Source organism: Zalophus californianus, chromosome 1 (genome assembly GCF_009762305.2).
Source record: "Zalophus californianus isolate mZalCal1 chromosome 1, mZalCal1.pri.v2, whole genome shotgun sequence".
In the NCBI taxonomy this organism is placed as follows: domain Eukaryota; kingdom Metazoa; phylum Chordata; class Mammalia; order Carnivora; family Otariidae; genus Zalophus; species Zalophus californianus.
In genome coordinates this window covers 109,221,988-109,245,245 of record NC_045595.1, presented here as the reverse complement: position 1 = coordinate 109,245,245, position 23,258 = coordinate 109,221,988, and the positions used below count along the sequence as shown (strand labels likewise).

At 39.8% G+C, this 23,258-nt stretch overlaps 1 protein-coding gene across 6 annotated transcripts in view; it reads right to left on the bottom strand.

Annotated features, from left to right (window-relative positions):
• Nucleotides 1-23,258, bottom strand: part of MME (membrane metalloendopeptidase) — a 106,115-nt gene that overhangs the window by 64,281 nt on the left and 18,576 nt on the right. For all 6 annotated transcript variants that reach the window (XM_027584793.2, XM_027584798.2, XM_027584797.2 and 3 more), the window contains 5 exons: nucleotides 8,700-8,861; nucleotides 7,653-7,733; nucleotides 7,471-7,566; nucleotides 7,233-7,351; nucleotides 5,263-5,328 (listed from right to left, as the gene is read on the bottom strand). In XM_027584793.2, the coding sequence (XP_027440594.1) occupies nucleotides 5,263-5,328; nucleotides 7,233-7,351; nucleotides 7,471-7,566; nucleotides 7,653-7,733; nucleotides 8,700-8,861 (524 nt within the window). The remainder of the gene's footprint in view (nucleotides 1-5,262; nucleotides 5,329-7,232; nucleotides 7,352-7,470; nucleotides 7,567-7,652; nucleotides 7,734-8,699; nucleotides 8,862-23,258) is intronic.

Here is a 23,258-nt window from a genome sequence, read left to right as displayed (position 1 = left end):
CCTTGGTGTACAAGCAAGTAACATAAATCATGATGGATTGTCTTAGAGTATGTAGATGTGAAGGTGTGGCTCCACAGAGCCCTGCCATTGACGCGCAGAGGTCTCAGGTTTGGAAACTGCTACTCTGGCTGATTCTACCCTCTCAGACAAACACAGGGCGTATACATATCTCTAACCCAGTTACGCAAAAATATTTAGGGTTGCTAACTTACAGATTTCTTTACAAAAGAGGACAAGGTAACAATTAATCTAGATAATCTACAGAGAGAAAGAAAGGGAAGCTTTGAAAAACAATTCCCATTTATCTCCAAATACAGAGTTCAGAGACTCTTCTGAAGGTAAGTGATTCCTTAAGAAAATTCAGGCTGTCATTCCTTTCAGTGAATCAATCAATATACAAGAGCTTCCTCACATAAGGCTGGTTCCATTGAAAAATTCCATGGATGGGATGATTATTTTTTATGGCTAGTGTGTATCTTTCATATTGTTTTCCTTGCATGAAATTTATACCCTTGGAAGGGATCGAATTGTTTCAAATCTCACTACTTCTGTCCTTTGACGTAGTAGTGTGTCATTCAAGTTAATCAGAGTAGGTTTCTATTGTTTACAATTCATGTTCTTAACTGACACCTGGATCTTTTAATCTGAGTTTAAGTAAGTCATTTTACTTCTTTGGGTCTCTGTTTCCTCATTTGTAAGATAAGGGTTTGGACCAAATCCTCTAATGTCCCATTTAGCTCTTTAAGTCTGTGCATGAGTAACTCTAATTATTAAGAAAATATAGGATCCTGGGGTGCCTGGGTGCTGCAGTTGGTTAAGCATCTGACTCTTGGTTTCCGCTCAGGTCATGGTCTTGGGGTCATGAGATCAAGCCCTGTGTCAGGCTCTGTGCTCAGTGCAGAGTCTGCTTGAGTTTCTCTCTCCCTCTGTTCCTCCCCACTGCTTTCTCTTTCTTTCTCTCGCAAATAAATAAATAAATCTTAAAAAAAAAAGATCCTGTCATGTAAAACAATATAAGAATATATATCTCTGGTTTCTCTTGCACTAGAGCCATGTTCCCTCTTTAAGTGAGAGGGAAAGTACAGAAAATAAAAAGGAAAAGTGTTTTAAGTTTAGAAAAATAACCAGAGAAATACAATATGCATTTCTCAAAATATAACATTTAAAACTGCCAGAATAAAAGCACATAATAAGTTTGAAAGGCAGGAAGATCTTTTAACAAGAGAAAAATAGGTTTTTTCTTCGAGGAAGAAGGTGAGAAATAGTTCTTGGAAAAAAAATGCATCATCTATTTTCATTACTTAGTTGTCTAACAGCACAAGGCATTTTACTGTTTTGAATGCCACATAATTATCACAACACAAAAATTCCATTTGGAGGGTATCAAAAGCAAAAAAAAAAAAAAAAAAAAAACCACCAAAAAAACAAAACCAACCAAACAAAAAAATACCAAAAAAAAAACCCCAAAACAAAACAAAACAAAAAAAACCCCACGCTTTCATGAAGCAGAATGGGCATAGGAGGTCAAGGAGGACCTGGGGAAATGGGCTTAGGTAATGATTTGATCAAGATCTATGATTAGGGTCATTTTGATCAGAGGGGGTGTGACCCTCCCTCATCCCCAGCCCCTGAAGCATATCTGCAGAACCAGACTCCACAGTAGAGTTTGAAAATCACTGGCTAGCATGACAGGCAAAGAAACCAGGTTTCTCTAGTCAAAGATGGAACATCTTTCTTGGTAAAAAGTTGGTGACCTTATGTTAATCCTCAAAACTTCTCTTGGTTATTTCCAATAAAATAATATGGAATGCAAAAGTATGGGACCCACTGAATGAGTGAATACATCTCAGGCAAACTGAATGTAGCAAAGAAAGAACTGGAGATTAAAAAGAGGAGAAGGGAGGCACAGTTGTGAGATGTGTGTAAGATGCTTAGGAAATACAGCCTGTCAGCTACTGAGGTTCTAGATCTCACACTTGCCCCAAAATCAAGATGAGGAACTAGGAAGGACCTCGAAGGACTGGGTGCTTCTACTTTCCCTTTTCTTTCCTCTCTTCCTGCCATCTTCCCCTTCAACTGTTCATCCACTGATTTATCCCCTGATTCATTTAGTATTCATTTGATAATTCATAAGGGTCAGAATCTGACCTGGATACTGGAAATAAAGCAAAGAATCAGTGAGACATGCCACTGTTCTCACTAATTTAACAGTTTCCTGGGGGGAGGGGGCAGGGAATGACCTTAAATAAAAAAGTATCCAGAAACCCATGTGATATGAGAACATAAAGGTATCTTCATCTAGTTAAAAGTTCCAGGGAAAGCCTTCATGAGGAAGTACAATTTAAATGTCAATTTAAAAGGTGAGGAGAAAGGAAGGGGGCTGGGCAGGTGGCAAGTGTGTATGGAATGTTCTAGACAAAGGGAACAGTATATATAAAAGCCTATAAGGGAGAAAAATCAATGCAGACCAGTCATAGACAGATACAATGGTATTAAGACTTCTTCCAGGTTTATGACTTTCCCACTAGCTGTCATTTCGTTAGCTTGTCCTTTTCACCATTTTTTTTTCATGAAGCAATACAACGCTGAGGAAAAAGTATTTAAGGGGGTTAACTTTTTTCAGAGATAGGAAGGTAGTGGTAAAACTAGAACTTTTACCTGATAGCTGGCTAGAGATGCAGAAGAGAAACTAAGTGAGGGATTACAGGTGGAAGTGGCCATCATCGAAGGGCACCTAACTTGAACCGATGATTTCCAAGCTGTAAATACCAGTGCTGCTGGGTTTTCTCTATCACTTGCTCATTTAAAGAACCCTACTAATATAAATTAATATTCTTACAAATTTGGAATGATGTAATGGAAGGAGCAATGGACAGGGACAAAAGTTCTAGCTCTGGTTCTACTATTGCTTTTCTGAGTGTTCTAGGGCAAACCTCAGAGCCTCAGATTTCTCTCCCATGAACTTTATAAATATATTACTCATTCCAGATTTGATCACCAATGCGTTGTTTGACTATAAATATTGTATTTCCCCGACCAGCAGATGCAAACTGTAGCAGGACTCTAAGATCCAAGATCCCCTTCTTCCTTTTAGTAACAGAACTTTCTTCCCCATCAACCAAATTTTAAAGAGGCACATACATGACCACTGAGCTGAAGGCTACATTTTCCAGCCTCCTCAATACTTAGTTGTAGCCACATGACAACATGCTAAGCAATGGAATGCATCCAACTTCTGCATCACTTACATAGAGAGAAACCTCTTCTTTTTCCTGTGGCATGAAATGTGAACAGAGAATTGGTGAACCAACCCTGCCCAAATAGACTAGTAACAAACACGAGAAGAGGTTGATGTTCGAGCAATGAGGTGGTCAAGGAAGCTTCCTTCCTCGCCTGGACTGCCTGCCTCCTTCTGTACTACCATGGGAGATAGAAATAAGCTTCTCTCTGGTTGGAGCTTCACTATTTTTAGGTCTTTCTGTTACCGTAGCTTCACCAGGACCCAACTAACTTACAAACTCAGCAGCATACAGGGACCAGGAAGTCAATATAAATTAATAGTCATCTAAATAAGGACTACTCAAACCTAGAGAACAAATGCCCCAGTGGAAAGAAGCAAACAGCTCTGTCCATTGCTGCCACATGGGAATGCAGGCCTAGGGTTTCCAATCCTACTAATTTGTCAAGAAATCTGGATTCTCAAGTAAAATCTTACAAGTTTTAAAAATATTGGCAACTAAAAACGTGGAAAATAAAATGTTTTCTTAACATTTGGTGGCAAAAAAATAAAAATAAAATAAATAAATAAAAATAAAAATAAAAATATTGGCAACTAATCCCAAATTTAAAAACACGACAAAACTGCAGGTTAAACAAAAATGCCCCTATATAGACTTAAGCTTATGACGGCCAGTGTGTGACCTGTTCTAGATGATGAGATAGCACTGAATATAAAATGCACAAATACACCCTCATCTTAACACACCTTTTTTGGGGGGAAAAATAAACTTTATCACATTAAATGTATACACTGACTGCCAGGTCAGCCTTGATATCAGAAATGTTAAAGTACAAAAAAACCACATATTTTTAGGATTGGAAAAATCTGCTGTTTTTAGGGCACAATCTTAAATATGAAAAACAACCCAGTTGATGATGATGACAATGTAATATAATGAGTCAAAAATTCCTCAATCACCCTCAGCTCTGCAATAGGAAGTAGCTCGAAAAGCCTATAATAGCTGCAGCCCACACAGTAACTAGATTATCATGAACTCAAATACCCCACCTCCATTTGACTGTCTGTGCTACTGATTGTGGCCTTTTATAATACATCTTTTTCTTCATTTCAGTGTTGGGTAGCCACTCAAAAAGATACTGTACAGTGAATTTAGTCCATGTCATTTAAACTTAATAAGGCAAAATAAATTTTGGCATAAACATATTTAGCTAATCATTTTCGCTAAGTGGTAAGTTCAGCCATAACCAGTACGTTGTAACCCATCAGGATCATCAAATGTAAACTTAATTTACTTCTGAGTTACAAAATAATGATGAGGAAAACATTTATAGAACTAACGTCTTTCACAAGTATCTGAAATCCATCCCATGGCTGAGTTTATCTTCTGTTGTTTTTTTTTTTTTTACATCAATAAGCCTAAGCACATGGACATAGCGTGAGCGCAGTAAGGCTCTGAGACAATACAAAACACCCCAGGATGTCCAGCAGTTTTCTGTGGTGTAGGGTGCCCCTTGGCTCACGGACCAGTGTTAGAGTCAGGAGGTGGCCGCAAAGGTTTGTCTGAACCCGAAGCTCCTACCTAGGTAGTTCCCTAAAGTGTCACATCCAAAAGCTCTGAAAGTGTACTGCAGAGTAGGATGTGTCTCACCACGGACCACTCCCTGATCCTCACGGGCACCACCCTAGACCATGATTCGTCTGTTCAGTTTTTAAATGACTCAGTTTATAGAGGAAATGAAACACTTAAAATTCACTTTTCAAAATGGGTCATCTGACTTCAATAGTAAGAATCGAGACACAAATCAGGAATTCCAAGTTTTCTTATTTCTCAAGAGACTTTCATTCATTCTGCTGAGGACATTCATTCAGTCAAAGGAAGCTCACTATTATGTATAATATTAAGCATCTGTTCTGGGTGAAGAACACAGAGGGTTAAGTTTAAAGCTGGCCTTAAGTCTTTTTCATTATTTATATAAGTTTATACCAATTGTTCCCGTAGTTTTGTGTTTTTGTTTGTTTACCTCTTCATATATTCCAGTGCACTCATAGTAGTCTCTGGAAGGGAGGCCAAGCCGAGGCTGGTCAATCTATAAGAAATATACAAAGAAGAAAACAAACCGTTCAGTTGATGTGGGACAGGTGGACAACATATGAGCATGTCTATCTATGTACGAACAAGATCCTAGTGTTCTTGCTGTTTATAAGGGTAACAATCAGACAGTGAGTGAATACAAATTAGGCAATGGTTTCCACACCACTTAGAAGTGTTACACTGATGGGTAGTTAGGCAATCTGGAAGATTATGCTGCAGGTATTTGAGGAAAACCAAAGAAAACTTGAATAAAAATACACTGGGAAGGATTTTTTAATGCAAAATAGAAGGGGCAGGTAGACAAAAACATGTTAGAATCTAGGACTTGGAAGTTTCTAAATTATACATTTACAGGACATTTGGCTTCCTGAGATCCTAATATGCTCTCCTGGGGGACATTCTCTTCTATTCTCACCCTTAATTGGGATGGAAAAAAACAAAACATTGGAAACCTCTATGGTAACTCTAGAACTGTTTGGCTAGGGGAAATCTTGCCAGAGATTTTTTTTTGACATCCCCTACCCTAGGGGGATAGAGGAGACTTCTCCTCAGTTCTCTTCTGCTCTGCTCAAATTCTGGCAGCTGGGTGTGTGAAAGAGGAAAGAAACAAGGCTCTGCTCTGGTGTGTCTGGTCCATTGCCTTCCAGTGAGAGCCACCTGGACACACTCCCAGTTCTGTGAGGTTGCTTCCTATGCACTGCATGGTTAAATGGGTCCGGGGCAAGTGAGAGCACAGATGGATTAGAGTGAGAAAGCCAGCAGCTGTAAAGAGCCCAGGACAATATGAAAGAAACAGAACCCAGAGGACTGGTATGGAAAGAGTCAGAAGGTGTCACCAAGGTAGGGCTCAGCCCCTTTCCAACCTTCCAACTCCCCCTAGGAAATCTCTCCATGGTGATCATGGGGGATGCTGGCACTTAAGAGCCAAAGGAATGAATTCTGGAAGGAGAAAGGGGTCGACTGTAGAAGAGAGCTGGTTTCAATCTCTTTTATGATTTTGATAAAAATGGCCATAAAGATTTATGCAATAGTGACATAAATACGAATCTGTGACTTGCAGCTTTTGGGGTACTTTCTTTTACAGGAAACCAAATAAAAGTTCTGTAAATGTTTTAGTTCATTCCAAACATACTCATTAAGTATTAATCTCATCTTAGGTGGCACCTTAAGTAAACCTAAATGAATGGCTTACATGAGAAAAAAAATCGAATAAATCCATTTTAAAAGAATATTTTATTTACTTTCACTGAAAAAAAAGTTCAAATATTCTTTAGTAACAACCAAAATTGTATTCAAAAACCCTTTTCTATGTTCTTTTTGGAAGCAATTAGAAATTTTGGTTTCTAGACTTGCATTACTTATGTAAACCAAACCATGCTCTTTTCATGAACACACAGAGAAATCGGGTGCTTTTTCTAAATAGGAGGCCCTTTCATTTCTTTATTTTACGAAGAAAGCAGTATCTAGACCTACGGTAGCAGAAGGGAGAGATGAATGTCTAAAACACAGCATTAAGAAAATACTTCCAAAATTGGGAATCCAGGTATTGGGGACAGAGCACGAATTTATTACTATCTTGCTCATGCAATTCAAATGAGAATATGCATTATTTCTAAATATCAATAACAATGTATGTAGACATTTTATTACAATTTTTTAAAAGATTTTATTTATTTATTTGAGAGAGAGAGAATGAGAGATAGAGAGCACGAGAGGGAAGAGGGTCAGAGGAAGAAGCAGATTCCCCGCTGAGCAGGGACCCCGATGTGGGACTCGATCCCGGGACTCCAGGATCATGACCTGAGCCTAAGGCAGTCGCCTAACCAACTGAGCCACCCAGGTGCCCAACATTTTATTACAATTTAAAGATAACTTTGGCTGTCAGCCACACAAACTTACATGAATTATATGGTTCACAGAGTTCTTATCATCAGTGCCGACAAAAAAATTAAGAATGACCTTTTTCCCATATTTAGAATTCAGTTGTGCAATAGATTTCTCAGCTGTCCAAGAAGTACCTTAAGCAATGAAAGGTGAAGTATACTTTTAGAAGGTTTAGTGCATTAATATGATACTATAATAACACAGATTTTACATGGAAATTATTTTTTTAAAAAAGAGGGAAAAATTGCCTTACCATATGTTTGCTCCCAGTTTTCTGTTGCTACTGGCCAATCATATATATCTGGTAACAGACTGAGTAGAGGTTTCCCACCTCTGCTATCAATGGCAGCTTTTGAAAACAATGAAAATAAATTCATTATGAAGTCTTTGCATATTTGGGCACACTGTTAATGAGATAAAATGGAGAGCACTTACATTCATTTATACAAGATCTGTACAATGTTTTTGCTTTCTGCACTGCTACTATATCTTCAGGTTTGGGTTCTTGAAGAACATCTAAAATAGAGCATTTAATAAAACACATCAATAAAATTGCTCATTTGCAGCTGTAATTAACATTTGCAATGCGGGTTCAGAAAAAAAGCTTGTTTTTGTGTACGTAGGTTCACTCCGTCCCCATTCTAAACTCTATAGGAAAAGCTAAACCCCTTACCTTATTCCTAGTGCAGAACTGGGAGTTGATGTCATTAGCCAAGTTAGATGAAAGTCTTTTTGACGAGATTATCTTTTTTATGAACAGTGAGGTGTACTGCTCTGCCATACATAAAGTACTGTTTTTGAAATTGAGATTAAAAAGAAATAATAATGCAGAGGAATATGGAATTTAATATGATAGTCTTCCACCTATGGCTGGAAATAATTATCTTTGTGTGATTGTACTATTCATGCTCCAAATAAACTGACTGAATTATTCTACTTGTTTGGAAGTTTGAAAATAGCAAAAATTGTGTTTCTACAAAGTAACTTCTAGAAGAGGGGAACACAGAAGATGGAGGATAGCAGAAGACTAAACAAGACTTCCTCAGCTTCCCAAGGCGAATGTCTTAGATGGGTTAGAATAAATATACCTGCTCTGGCATGCAAATGTCAGTAACATCCTCGACACAGTAACGACTCAATACTGACTTCGACCCAGGACCAGAGTGGAAAAACAATGGAGGTGGTGTTTAGTGGCCATCAATTAATTTCTTCTTATGTGAAATGGCATAAAGATGCCATCTATAAGAATGACAGAGCTTTATCGTATGTGTACCCACACATGAAAGCAGGAATGCTGAGATGCCAACATATCCATTTCAGTGTTACCAGCCTCAGAGTGACTTAGTGGTGAGCCACAAAACTTGGAGGGATTATCGACTTTAATCTTCTGTGGCATTCTCCATAATGGCTAAGAGTTGTATCTTTAAAAAATGGATATATTAAGAGAGAAATCTTTGATGCATAGACACAAACTCCACTAACCTTTCAAAATGACTTCTAGTTCATCTCTTAAAATGTCAAAGTTACTGTAACGGGAGCTGGTCTCAGGAATGACGTTGCGTTTCAACCAGCCTCCACAGGCATATTTAAAAAAGTCTGTACAAGGCTCAGCAGTAGCATCCATGTTCTGGATTAGTCGAGCGGCTGAAAGACCAGAGAAAGAACGAGACAAAATGAAGGATGTATTTCTTAAGTAGTTTGGAAGGTGGAACAAGAGGCTTGTTGTTTCTCTTTTATGATCAAGTCAACTGGACTGATGCTCCTTTTTCTTATGTTACTGTCAATTGAAGAGGAATGATGACTATGTATAGTCCTCCTCTCCTTTATTATAGTTGGTTAGGTTTATTTCTGAGAGGTCTTGGTCCTCCCATCCTACATCTCACCCCCACCTCCAAATAACTGAAGTTCTTGCTAGTTCCTATCTCAGATGAAAAAAAGAATACTAGTCTGCCTTTGCCAGCCTGAGCCCGGTCCTGACACAAGGTGTCTCTTCACTCTGGTAACTTCAGCTGCTAACTCTACTCTTCAAGGTGCTGTGACTTTTGAATGTCTCTGACACTCCAAGGGATGTGGGATTGTTTTTTTTGTTTTTGAGTAATCCTTACACCCAACGTGGGGCTCGAACTCACAACCCTGAGATCAAGAGTCGACTGCTCCACCAACTGAGCCAGCCAGGCGCCCCTGTGGGACTGTTCATGGATTTTATCATTTTAGTAAAGATCTGAAGCTGCCGTTATTACTTCTTGGACCTTGCTTACAATATTTTTGCAATTCAAATTGGACATCTGATTTGCATTTGTTTTTGTAGAGTCTGTCATTGTAAAATTGGCTGTAAGCTTGTTAGCTTTTCTTATGTCCACTCTTTTATCTTTGAGAACCACGATGAAAATGCAAATGAGCCAACAGGGAGTATTTACAGTGTGCAAAACACTGTGCTAGGTACCGCAGTTGATAGAAGGATGCATAAAATATGAATTACTGCCATTGAGGAGGATATTACGTCCAGCAGGCCCAACGCCCACAGTTTCTAACACCTGGAATAGTGAGAAAACCTTCCTACTGACCTCCCCACATTCCTTCTCCTACGAGTTGAACTGTTCTGCGGTGAAAACAAAAGAGCAATTGAGAACGCAGCTGTATCGCGAGAGGATAAGTTCTCAAACGAGCTTTTGAAAATACTTTGCTTTCTGAAGAAATTAATTCATTAATTAAAAACTTCAAACAATGGCTGAGGTGTGCGGATTTTTTTTCAACTGGGAATGATGGCTCAGTCTCTATTCCAGCTGAACGTCAAGCCCCCGCTTCTCATCACCTTCTGGGTGTGACGCTAAACTGCGGGTTGTCTCCAGACCAGTCCTCTCTGGACTTGTGCGCAATGGTGTAGAGCACGACCCGTATCACGGCCTCCCAGGTTTGAGCCTTGGGTAAAACTCTGTATTTCCCCCTGCCCTTTAGGCTTCTTGGTAACTCTTTTGCCTCTTTTCTGTACTCTTGCCTTGATCAGTTTTTCTTCTCACTCCCTTTTAACTGGCAGTCCCCCATCTACTCATCGTGCTAGGACCCTCTCTCTCCTTGGATACATCCCACGCATCTTTCACAGCTGAAACTTCCCCAGATACACTTTTGTTGGTCACTCTCCCACTGGAAAATATCAGTGGTTTGACACTGCCCAGGTTAAATTACAAAACTCTTTAAGTTGGCCTCTAAGTCTTTCTGAGAGTAGTCAAAAGTCTCTCTCTGCCTTTTCTCTTTATATCCTGCCTCTGTGTTCTTACACTCTCTGCTCCAACCAGATAGGCTTGCTCCATGTGCCACGAACACTCTTGTGTTTCTCTACCCAGTACTGTTGCTTCTCTCTCCCTCACCCCACCCTTCTAACTTCTCTTCCCTTTCTTCCCAAATGCTACCCACTATTCAGTGTTCAGCATATGTCCCATCTTCTCTCTGAAGTTCCCATGACTCCACACTTCAGGGACTCTTTCTTTCTCTGAACTCCTGAGAGCTCATGGCCTCACTCAGTCTTGAATGCTCAGATGAGGTTTCTGATTGTGGACACCTACTGTGTCTTCCCGACCGTTCTGTTGATGAACTTAGCCTCTTTGTATTCCCATCACCTAGCACCTCATAAAAGGCATAGGCATAAATGGTTATGTGTGACCACCACACTGAGTCATCTGTGAGTCCTCCTGTCTCCTCCCACACACCCCCTCCTCCACTCCTGCAGGTCAGAACAGTTCTCATCTCCTGGCCTCCAGTCCATCCCATCCTTGCAATGCCCACTGTTTCTGCTCTGTTTTGGGCCCTCCTTCTCTTAGGCTCTATCTAGGCCCTTTTGCCCAAGTTATGGCCCCAGGCCTCTCCCTACTCCAATCCATCCTGTGTGCCAGTCCGATTATTACCATAACATTTTTGCATGCCATTTCCACTCTGAGGTTTTCAATATGCTCCGTCTGCATTTATAATAAAATCCAGAAAAATATATAAATAATACAAATATAATAATAAAATCCACACCTGACACTAATATAACACTGCATGTTAATTATACATGAATAAAAAGAAAACAAATAAAATCATGGATGGAATAAATGACCCTGGAAGAAATTTAAAAAAGAAGAAAGATCCAGATCCCACAGCATATTCTCACTCTGATTTTATCCTGTGAAGCTTCTCTCTCCCCACTTCCTCACATGTGCCATAGGCCCCAATTTAAATGACTGTGCTCAGTTTCTGCTGTGAATGCCTATAGTTTTCTGCTTTTGTAACTTAGACCATGGTGCATCAACCCCTATTAAAATATCCTTTTTAATTTTTTCATGTTTAGAGATTTCAGGCATTTCCAAGGCTCAGTTCAAATCCTCCTTCTTCAAGGACTGTCCTCACTAAATCTGTATCAGCTGCCATCGTATTCATTTTAGTTGTTGTTGGAAAAACCATGAACCCCTCACCTAGACTGTGTGGTTCTGGTAAAGAAGGGAATGCGCTTTCCAGGTCTCTTACAGAGCCTCATGTTGCACTCAATCAAGATTTGTCAGTAAAAACTCTAACTTGAAATGTCAGGTAGAGCTGAGGAAATTGATTTCAAAAAGGTAGAAAAAGTAATTCCCTTAAACGTCAAAGGAAATGAAGAGATGATGACAGGGGAAATGAAAATAAAGACCCTCAACACTTGGAGAATTATGTAAAAAGTGAAAAACCAGAAAATTGGAGGCTGAAAAAAGTGCTAAACAAAGATGTTCTAAGCATACATTTTTAGCAATTTTATGTAACTGTTGTCTTTTAAAATACTTTTTAAGTATTTAAACTGAATGTGGTAGAGGGAACTGCCATTTTGGGAGCACTTCCATTTTCTTCCCCTCCCTGGGGAAATGGATGGTTTATGTCCTAACACCACAAGGAGCAATAAACTCCGAGGGGGGAAGAGCAGTGAACGAGTAATGAGTGAGTAAAATGAACAAGGACACTAATGAGCAAGTCTTACTGCCAGTTTGGAAATATCTCATGCTCTTTTAAACACCTTGAAGAAAAAGGAGGAGCAGTGGAGCAGCTCCATGCTTGTGAGCACAAGTCCGCTGCCATGTGAAATGCCTCTACACTTCTCACATCTCCCACAAAGGAAACAAGTGATCTTTCCCCGCTCAGGTTGAATTCGTACTTGACACCCAGTTAAATGACTTCTATCTGGAAAACAAACCAAAGAAGCAGTGTTCAAACAATTTGTGAGGGCTGTGCAGGCCAGAGATAGGAAGAGGCAAATTTGCCAACTCTTTCCTGTGCCACTTTTTAAAAATTTCCCTTTGACCAGAGAGCTCATCTGAGCATGGGCGCTTCCAATCACTTCAAAGAGTGCTCTCTGTTCTGGTGAATATTTTGGGGCCATGGGCCAAGGCAAGTCATGAGCTAGCACTTTTATGCTGGGTCTTTGATCAAGCTTCCTTTAATCTCTTATCGTGGGTTTGATTCTCGGTTTGCACCTTATCCTCCGGACCTCCTCTGTGCTGACTTTTCTTTGAAGTCAGCGGTAGACCTTTGGGTAGAAGGGCTGTAGGAAACAGACACACAACTGTCAAACTGGTTGTAATTGTTTTTATATTTTGCACTTTGTTTTGAATTACTCAACCTCTCCACAGAGCCACACCTGGGCTCTTCAGATGTTTCCTTATCTGTGTGTTTCTGACTTCTGAGTAAACAAGTGTGGTTTAAAAACAAATAAAAGTACTCACCTTCATCAGCAGACATAAAAAATGATGTAGGAAAGGCAAACGTATTGACACGGAATGTTGCTGACCAGATGTTCGTGAAGTGAAAGAAACAGTACTTACACTTTTTAAAAATCTATATAAAAGCACAGAAAGTCTAAAAGACGTTTACAGCAGTTATATCTGGGTGGGTGGATTATGAGTGTGTTTAATTTTGTATTAGTTGCTTATCTTTATTTTCCAATTGGTATTAGATGAACATGCATTGCTTTTGCAATATGAAAAAAAAGCATTTTTAATTTAAGAAAATAGTCACATAAAGACAAGAAAAGTAATCTATTAATAATGAGCTTATTTCTTCCGAATGACAATTCCAAATGTTCTAGGCTGATAATATATGACACACCATTTTTTTCCTAACTAATCTTCTTGTAACATTCTCCCAACTTCCTTGACTATAGGAATTTTAAAACAAGCTCAACTACCGTCTGGGAAGTTATTAATTACTGTATTCATTACCAAGGGTCCATTGTGTGGGTATGGATTAGAAGATGCTGTATAAGCTGGGAAAATGTTTGGGGTCCTTAAATCAGGCAGACCTGTTTTGAATCCCTGAGCTTCACCACTTTTCAGTTGTACAAGATTAAGTAATTTCCCCAAGATCAAGCAGCTAGTAAATGATGGAGCCCAAGGCCTTGCACTTAGGCTCCCATGGGGGCTCCATTTCACCACCCCTTCCCTCATATTTTGGGTAGACCAGATGGGGCTGTGTGAGAAGCAGTGATCTGCATTCTCTCTTCTTTTCCGCTCCTTCTCAGCTGCCCTTTATTTTCCGTTTGCCCTCTACTTCCTCCCCTCCCTGCCACTATGTAAACATGGCTTCCCTCCTTCCCTAATGTCAACCTTATCACCAGCACCTAGCCCTGGGTCAAAGGTAGGAGAAAGCGTCAGGACTTGGAAGGTCTGTAGTATCCAGGAAGAAGGAAGAGGTTAAAACAACAACAGATGAATTCATCACAGCAGGGCAAGCAGAGAGGTGAGTGGCAATGGAGCCCATTTGTACTCAAAGGCACGTCCAGAAGTGCACCTTCTTGAAGTGGGCATGTAGCAGCATTCCTGCCTAATCGATCTTTGGATATAATCCACTGGGTTCTGGAGAGTGAAAATTCTTAGGGATATGTTTCAGAGCAGTACTTTTCAACCCTGGCTAACCATGTGAATCACCTTAGAAGACTTTTAAGCATCCAGATGCCCAGAATTCACCCCTGATCAATTAAATCAGAATCTTCGAGATGGTCCAGGCATTTTTTTTTTTTAAGACTTCCCTAGTGGTTCTAATAAGCAGCCAGGGGAAAACCATCAGATTAGAGAACAGAGAAACATGGAAAATGAGGACAAGATATTCCAATACCATACTCATACTTACATGAATCAGGCATATTTCTTCTTGCTTTTCCGGTCTGTGTCAATGGGCTACCGTCATGACAACCTATATTTCTAACTGCATTTCAGTCCCTTATAAATCCTTGGCACAGTATTTCAGGAAGCCACACATGTGTCTCCTGTGTACAAGCCCACTCCCCACCTCCCAGTCCTCCACTCTATTCTGTTGCCTTTGGCCTCTACAACCTCGCACCCCAGCCCCCACCCATGACCCAGCTCCGGGTGTAGGAACTGTGTGAAACTGCCTTTCTGTCATCTGTCATTGTCCTGGAGGAGTCCCAAGGAGACTCCTGGTGCCTCCAGGTAAATAGCTGACTTAACATTTTACTTCCATGCCTCCCTCTCCCAAGACCACAAGGACAAATAGGCCTGGTTTGGGGGAGCATATAATAACAAAACCTGCACTCCGTTCAGAACTATTTCTCTTCTCTGATGGGCAAGGCTTTGTTCAAGGGACATTTTTGTTTCTATTCCTCTACCATGAGCTCTCTCTAATCTCAGGAGGCTCCTGGGCTGCTCAGGTGACAGCCCTGAGGCACAACCACTCCACCAGTGGCCAGACATAATTAGACATGATGAAACGCCAGTTGCACTAGAATTCCTCTGCCTGTCAGCTCAAGAAGGGGAGATCCTTGGTCTGTCTTTGAATGCCAATGGCTTCCATGCCACATGATCCCCCTTTCCTACCTGTATACCCTGCTTTTTTTATTTTAAATATTTTATCTATCTATTTATTTATTTATTTATTTGCGAGAGAGAGCGTGCCCGTTCACACACGAGTGGGGGGGGCAGGAAGGGGCAGAGGGAGACGGAGAAGCAGGTTCAGTGGGTACTGAGCAGGGAACACAAGGTGGGGCTACATCCCAGGACCCCTGGATCACGACCCGAGCTGAAGGCAGACATTTAACTGACTGAACCACCCAGGAGCCCCTATACCCTGCTTTCCAACAACATCAATAGTTTGCTAACTGAAAACAATATTTTGGGCACTATGCACAAGAAATATTTCAATGTTTATACATGTACATTCCCTAGAGGCTAGTTTTCTGGTCTTGTGTGTGTGTGTGTGTGTTTAAAGAAATTTCTTCATGTGTCAAGTGCTCCTGGGGAAACTTCAGTAAAATAAGGGAAATCAGAAATAAATATGATTGGCACAAGCAGCAAATAAATAAACTGGATAACATAAAGCTTTGTGTTGTGGCACTTTATTGTGGACTTAACCTTATTTAAAGTTGGTTCCTACTTAGTAGATCACTGATGCTTTTCCATGAGAATGAACTCATGGGAATTATGAATATGGTCAACTCTTTTTATTTGATGGAGTTTGTTGTAAAGTCACAACTAACACTGAATTACCAAGTACAGAGTCATCGATCCTTGGGAAAATACAGGGTTGGGTTCTTATGAGCCTCTGATTACACAGCATTTTCATCAGCTGATCAATACATAATCTTGTTTTATGTGTGTTTTTATTTAATTGAAAGACATTTTATTTAATACGTATCATTGACTCATTAATACTGAACTCACGGCCAATAACGCTATAACTCATGATGGAACAAAGCTAACTAACACAGGTTTTTTTCTTTGTAAGGCACAACACAGCTTTCTGGTGCTTAGAAACACTAACAGCCCTTCAGCACTATGTCTGGGAGCCATTTTAAACCAGGAGATTACCAACAAAAAGCACAAAAAATATGAAAAATACGGCATTAAATAGACCAAGAGAAGGACCCTTGCTTACAGTCCTTGTTGGACCTCAGCCAGGGACACAAGTGGAGGGCGACTCACATCTTTCACCAACTGCTCAGGTCTGCAAATGACCTCAAAAGCACCACAAGTATTGATTCTGGGGTTACAAATAAATTTTAGCCAGTAGGGGAGTTAGCAAATAGGGAATTCGCAAATAATTAGAATCGACTATACTTTTGTCCTTCATTCCTTTGAGGCTTTTGATCTATCCAGGAAATGTACAAAACAGGCAACAATATTAAGTGGGAATGGACTTAAAGAATTTCATCCTCAATTATTACAATTATATTTTAGTGTCAAACATTGTAAATAGGTTAGGCATCTATTTACAACATAAGTGCCACACATCTGATTCTACGAAAAAATTTCTTTTCTGACCCTCTTACTCTGCATGGAGCTAAGGTTTAGGGAATGGTACATGAGCAAAACTGTTTTCAGCTTGTTCTCTCCAAATCAGCCCAAGTCCTTGGCTTTTTGACTCCAAGCCACACAACATTTTCATTTCATTTCCTTAAAATCACTATAATCAACCTGGCTTATGACTGTTCTGGAAGTGTCCAGAAGAGGTCAGAGAAATGTTGGGGTACCCAGGAACAAATGCTCTTGTAAAGACCTTAGGACACCCATTTCTGACCCAACCTTCTGTCCTAAATGTTTGTCTTATTAATAGACATTGAGCCTGATATTAGTTACTAGGCAAATTTGACAAGTTAAAAATCTTTTTTGACAACATTCTGAAAGTATTGCTGACCTCATTCCCCTGCTGCTACCCTCCTCCCACCATTGCCCAGTCAAAATTAAGGCAAAGTCAGAACGTTTTGAAAGAACACAAGGAAAATGCAATGTAATCACAACGGGTCACAAAGGACTCCATTCAAAAGGCAGTAATGTGGAAACTAGAATCTAGGGGACCATTCCTGAAGGGAAAATGACTGAAAATTAGCAAGCACACAGACTAATGCTAATAAAAACCAAATGGTTTTCGTTACAAACATTCTGGATTCTTCCACGGTCCACTCCTCACTTTTAAATGAAATCCTTGTCCCCAAATTACTTTTGTGATACCTTGGTTAAAGAAAGGTTGGGGTGGGGGTGGGGGGAGTACCTCATGCTGAATGTAATCTAGACTGCTAGTTTATCATTTAATCAACCACTCCCTGTCAACCACTAGTTAAGTTCCAGCTAAGCCAAGGTCACGTCTTACATTAGTCTAAATGATCAGCACCAAGAAAAGCCATCATTATACATTTGTTCAGAAACTGTCTGTGGATTTATACAAGTAGATCTGAGGGAAGCATAGTGAATTATTCTGTAGAACAACTCTCAAGAAAGGAGACCAATTGGGGCACCTGACTGGCTCAGTTGATAGAGCATGCAACTCTTGATCTCAGGGTTGTGAATTCAAGTCCCATCTTGGTTGTAGAGATTACTTAAAAAAAAAATTTAAAAAAAAAAGAAAGGAGACCCTTTATTTTGTGTTTTAGCTTGAGCAATAATTAGTTTATAACTATTTTATATAAGCATGTGACCAATTTACCTTAAATGTATAGACAAAAACACACACATGTGCACATGCACACATTTCTAAATGCTTAACCTGGAATCCATCTGCTATCAGATTTACAGATAAACTCGATATCAGGTTCACATATAGAGTGTAAAATATAGGATCTTCTTTTGGGTTCAGCCAAAGATGCTCATGTAATACTACTACTGCTACCATTACTAATAATATTCAGTGGTTGACATGTATTAGGCACCAAACACTTACTGCTCGAGAGGCACGTTTCTAAATTCTTTAAAATTTGTTTTTATTAAACTGTATATGGTAACTCTATTTTTGTCCCCATTTTAGAGCTGTAGAAATTGAGGATGGTTGTTGAGCAATAAGACCAAGGTTTGACCTCAAGCAGTGGTGGCCAGAGTCTGAGTTCTTCTGTGATGTTAAATTGCCTTTCTGGCTTTAAACTTTTTTTCCTTATTAATTGCTCCACACAGTAAGACATATTACCTCTATTTTAAGGAAATCTGGGCACAGAGTGGTTACATGTCCAAGATCACCAATATGACTTTAGATAGAGTGTAGGTCTAATTTTAAGTTGACGTTTTTAATACAGTATCATTCTTCCATATCCAAATAACATTAAAGAAATTTCAGAAGCTACACAGAGAGGGTAAGAGAATCCAAATTAAATTATATGGCAACCAGTTTTTTGGAGGGGGGAGAAGGTTTGATGCCCAATTAAGGTTTTAATCGCTCTATAACATGAGTATAGCTACATGAATTCTTTTCACCTCATTTGACTTTGAATTTTAGAATCTGTTGAGATAATCACAGAAATCTCAAGCCTAATGGACCCACAATAATAATCATTTTTTGGCTCTCCCCAAATTCTTCAGCCTTATCTTACAGCCCATTTAAATGAATGGCTCACAGCAAAGAGAGCACAGTCAATAATTTTCCAATAGGGATTCCTCCAAAATTCACAACCCAAAACATATTCTGTTAATAATTGAAAGCCCTGAAACTGTGTTACTGTTAAGTTAAAGTGCCATATGTCTAAAAATAATTTTTCTTTTCCAGGTCCAATTTGCATTTTGAATCCTAAAAGATTCTTTGCTAGCAAAAAGCTATTAGAGATTCTCCTGCAATTTAAATACAATATATCACTTAAAATGTTACCAGGGCTGCACGTTGATTATAATGTTAATGAATAAAAATGCTCCTCTTTGAGGAAAGATATTGAAGGTGATGAAAAAGGTTATGTTGTTCCCTCAGTCACTCCCATCAGGTAGACCCCAAGCTCCCTGGACACTGGCAGGTGTGTCCGAAGAGGAAGCAGGGAGCTTGCATACCCATGTTTCTCCCATGTAAGCATTTTGTTATTTCAGGTCATGTTATTGAAAAAGAATGATCAGAGCAACTTCAGTAATAGGTAATTACTGAGAATAACTCAAGACATTCTGCCTTTGCATCAGTTTTGGTTAGAGAGTGGTGCAAAAAGACCGCAGCAGGAGGATAAGCTGGGTCATCAGTGCTTTTAGACTACTGAAGTCAAAATCGGTTAAGAAGGCTCTTCTCTAGTGAGCACTATTCAATTCCGTACGTATAACAAACTAAGCGCTGAGTTGACATAAGGTTGTGTTTGGCTCCACATGTTTATATTTTGTAATGAATAAATAGCTTTTTTATATTATCGAAAACACAGAGGATTATGCTCAATCATTTGCCTTCTCCAAAAAAATTTTCTCCTTGTGGAGCATGAAAAGACTTGGAAACTTTTCATTTCATCTTCACAAATATTTTTGAGTCCCCCTATATATCGAACACTATTCAGAACTAAATACACCACAGTGAATAAAGAGCCATAATTCCTGCCCTCAGAGCTTGCAGATTTTCCTCTGAAACAAGACTGTTTCCTTCATAATGTACATGAACTCCTCTAAAGTAACTGTATCTAGCCATGCTCGGTTCTCACTTTCAAATTGCTAAGCTTACCCAGTATTCAGCAGACGGGTAAAGCTCCTATTTTATACGTAATCTAAGACAAGGAGTCATGTGCAGTGTGTCTGTGTGCTTGTGGTCGCATGTGTGAGCCGACCGGGAATCTGGATGAGCATGCTGTGAATGAAGCAACCAGGGATAGGGAGAAACAGCAACGCTCAGCTAATTCAGGGCACCCAAGAGAAGGAACGCACAGGGGCTTCATGAGACAAGAGCAGAAATGGGCTGCGGAGAAGGACAGGAGCTCCGAGAAAACTAGAGGCGGACAAGAAGAGCCAGACTAGTGGTAATGTGGGTCCTAGAGAGCTGGAAATGCTTACCTGAGTAGGAAATGAGTTGAAAATTCTCCCTGAAACAGGAGAATAGAGGGAAAGAGAAATACCTCCAGAAATTGTTTCCTTGCCAACCTGATTCGAGCTTGGGAGCATAGAATTAGCAAGGTAAATGAAACAACTGGGAAGAGAGTGACTGACTTCCCTGCCAGCAGAGGAGACAGATGAGACAGAGGAAGGCTGAACTCAGGACCGCCGAGAGAGAAACACAGAGCAAAGAAATCTGACTTCTCTAAGCAGGACAATGCCTGAATGAGGACACTTCTTTGTGACCATATTTGTGTATCGGGTGCCCTGACAAATCACTTTGCCTAGACAGCAGTGGTTTTGTGACCTCAAGATCAGGAATCCAAGAATAAATATAAGAAAATAAATAAATAATTTAATTATTCAACCAATATGTATGGACAACTTACTATGTGCCCTGCACCATGCTAGGCCCTGTAAACAGAATGACAAGTAAGATAGAAAAAGTCAAAGCTTTTATTGCAGTGGGCAAAACTAGACATTGGACAACTAACTACAAGTGAGATGTGAGCTATGGGTGTGCAAGGAGTGCTGGGAGTGAAGGAAGAATTAGCTGGGCAAAGGTGGAGAGGAGCATTTCATTCATTTATTCATTGGTCATTCAACAAATATTTGAGTAAGGTACCAAGCTGTTTTCCAGGTTGAGAAGGTGGGTGATGGCCTTGACATATGAGGACTGGAGTGTAAGAGGCTACAGGTGTGGAAAGGCAGGCCAACCTCTGAAGGAAGGATGCAAGATGGACAAAGGATGAAGAGCTACATTCCCAAAGCTTCAGCACCCCGGAAGGAGCCCTACCTCTCTGTGACTAGTGGAAACAGACAGGTGGGAACTAATAAGCAGGGGCTTGGCCTTTGTCACCTTGTCCAGTGAAGGGGAGGGATTTGATCATGGGAAAGAGTATTTACTCTTGTGGAGGCTGCAGGAAACAGCCAGCCTTGTCCTGTTAAGTCCTCATCATGGGCATGACATGGAGACAGCTTTCCTTTTATTTTCTGTCTCCACGGCTGGTCACAAAGTTCTAAAGCATCTCTTGGACACATGCCCTGCCATATTGGCTTATGATTTTCTGAGCCCTTGCTTGGATGGATCTTCTCCATGAATCCAGAGATCTGGTGGACCACAGACGTTAAGCTGTCGGCTGACCTCCTCTATGTTTCATACCTCACGGCACCATTTGTATGACTACATGGTGAGGTGAAAGATGGAGCCTCAGATCATTAACAATGACAAGAGTTACCAGTACGAGATGCACAATTCCTGAGAGATAACTCAAAGTATATTCCACAGAATATAGAAGCAATAATAATTGTAGGTACACTCCCCACCCAGAGCAAGGAATCTAATCCCAATACTTTGCACAACGAATCGATAATGGACATTCCAAAAGAATCCTTCCTTCTCAGTTAAGTAAGCCTTTGCATAGTAAATTATCACCATCTGTTATTTAAAAGCTTTGAAAAGCACACATGTACTCTATCAGCATCTTAAAACATTTTGATATGACTTCTTTTTTCTGTTACTAAGCTTGCAGTAAAAATGACTTTTATTGTTCATTTAAAGTCAGATAGGCAATATCTGAAAAAAATTTAACTTTCCACACATAAATTAGATTTTTTTGTATTAAATAAAACAAGACAAAAACATGATTCTTCCAAGTTTTTAAAATTAATAGGTGTGGTAGTTGATGGCTGAGGGAAAAGCAGGATCCTTGGCTTCCTGTGTTGACATACAAGATTAGTGAGCAGTCCCTCCCTCGGTAAACGAAGAAACATTTGGGCTCAGGTAGAAGTAGTCTGAGCCAGTCCAGTGAGACTGAATCCTATTTTAGCTAGACTATAAGGGTCAGCAACAGAAGAAGTTCCCAGCTAAGAGCAATGGAGGGATGAAAACCCACAACCAGTTGTGACAAAGGAGCTGTGAACCAGCAGTGTGTTGATCCAAGGAAGTTCTGTAAGTTCTGGCAAAAGGTAATGTGGTTAAGAGCTAAGCTACGTTTCAGGCCCAGAAGACAGGGAAGGAAAAGCTGAAACTCAGTTTCCAGAGGTGGGGAATGAGCCAGAAGTGAGGTCCCAAAGGACAAGGTAAGAACCCACGTAACTGGAGCTGGGGTCTGCGGCAGCTCAGGAGGCATGAGACTAAGCAAATTTGGAGTCAGAGCCACTGACCGTGGCCTGAGTGAGTGCCTGGGCCTGAAATGGGTCTGACCCTGCCCCATGGGCCCTGCATGGAAGCCAACGAGTTTGTAAACTTTGCAAATCTTCTCACTTCTTTTCTTGGTTTTAAGTTGACTACCATAGTTAAAATATATCATGTTAAGTTTCATAGTGTCTATTTCTACTATCTTATAATCCCTTTGAAAAGATTCATATTTGCATGGATATGAGTTTATGGGGGCTTTCAAGGTATCACTCATGCCATTTCTTCTCGACATGTTGTTATATCCTTGTTACTGGATAATATAGATAGTGCTTTGAGAAATTTTCTGTTCAGTTAATGACTTTTTATATATTGCTTCCTTTACTCGATCCACTCAAATATAATTAAATTATTTCTCTGAACAAATACAATTATTAATATTTTGCTCCTTGGCTTCTAAGTTAGTGAAATCATTAATTGCTATATACATATGTTTGGGGATAATGAATTCATCTGGTCTCAGACTAGCAGAGGTATCAAAACATCCTAATTTCACTCAGGTAATTTCATTATACCAGAAAATTAAGCCCATGGATTTAACAAAAGCTTTCTTTTCTGGAAGTATTTTTAAGTAACTACTGGATCCTCAAGCACATCTTATTATAAGTCTTTAATGATTTGGGAGTTCTTTAAATAAGAATTTCTTTGAAGTTCAGGAAAGCCTTGATTAACCAAAGAAACTATTTAAAGATATGGCTTGGGCCATAGCCATCATTTTTTAGTTGACTTGCTTGTTTCTGCTTTAAGCATCAAGCACAGAGAAACAGACACAGGGCTGGCTATTGGTTGCTTGCTAATTGATTCCAATTTGACTGCCCATTGATCTAGTCTGTGCTGTGGACTGAACCCCCTTTTTTTTTTAGCTTCACAGCTAAGGTCCTACTGCTGTTAGACTCCTCTGGACTGAAGTTTTTTAAAAAGATATTTTGGGGTGGCTGGCTGGCTCATTTGGTAGAGAATGTGACTCTTGATCTTGCGGTTGTAAGTTTGAGCCCCACGTTGGGTGTAGAGATTACTCAAATATGGAATCTTTAAATACATACAAAAATACATACATACATACATACATACATACATACATAAATT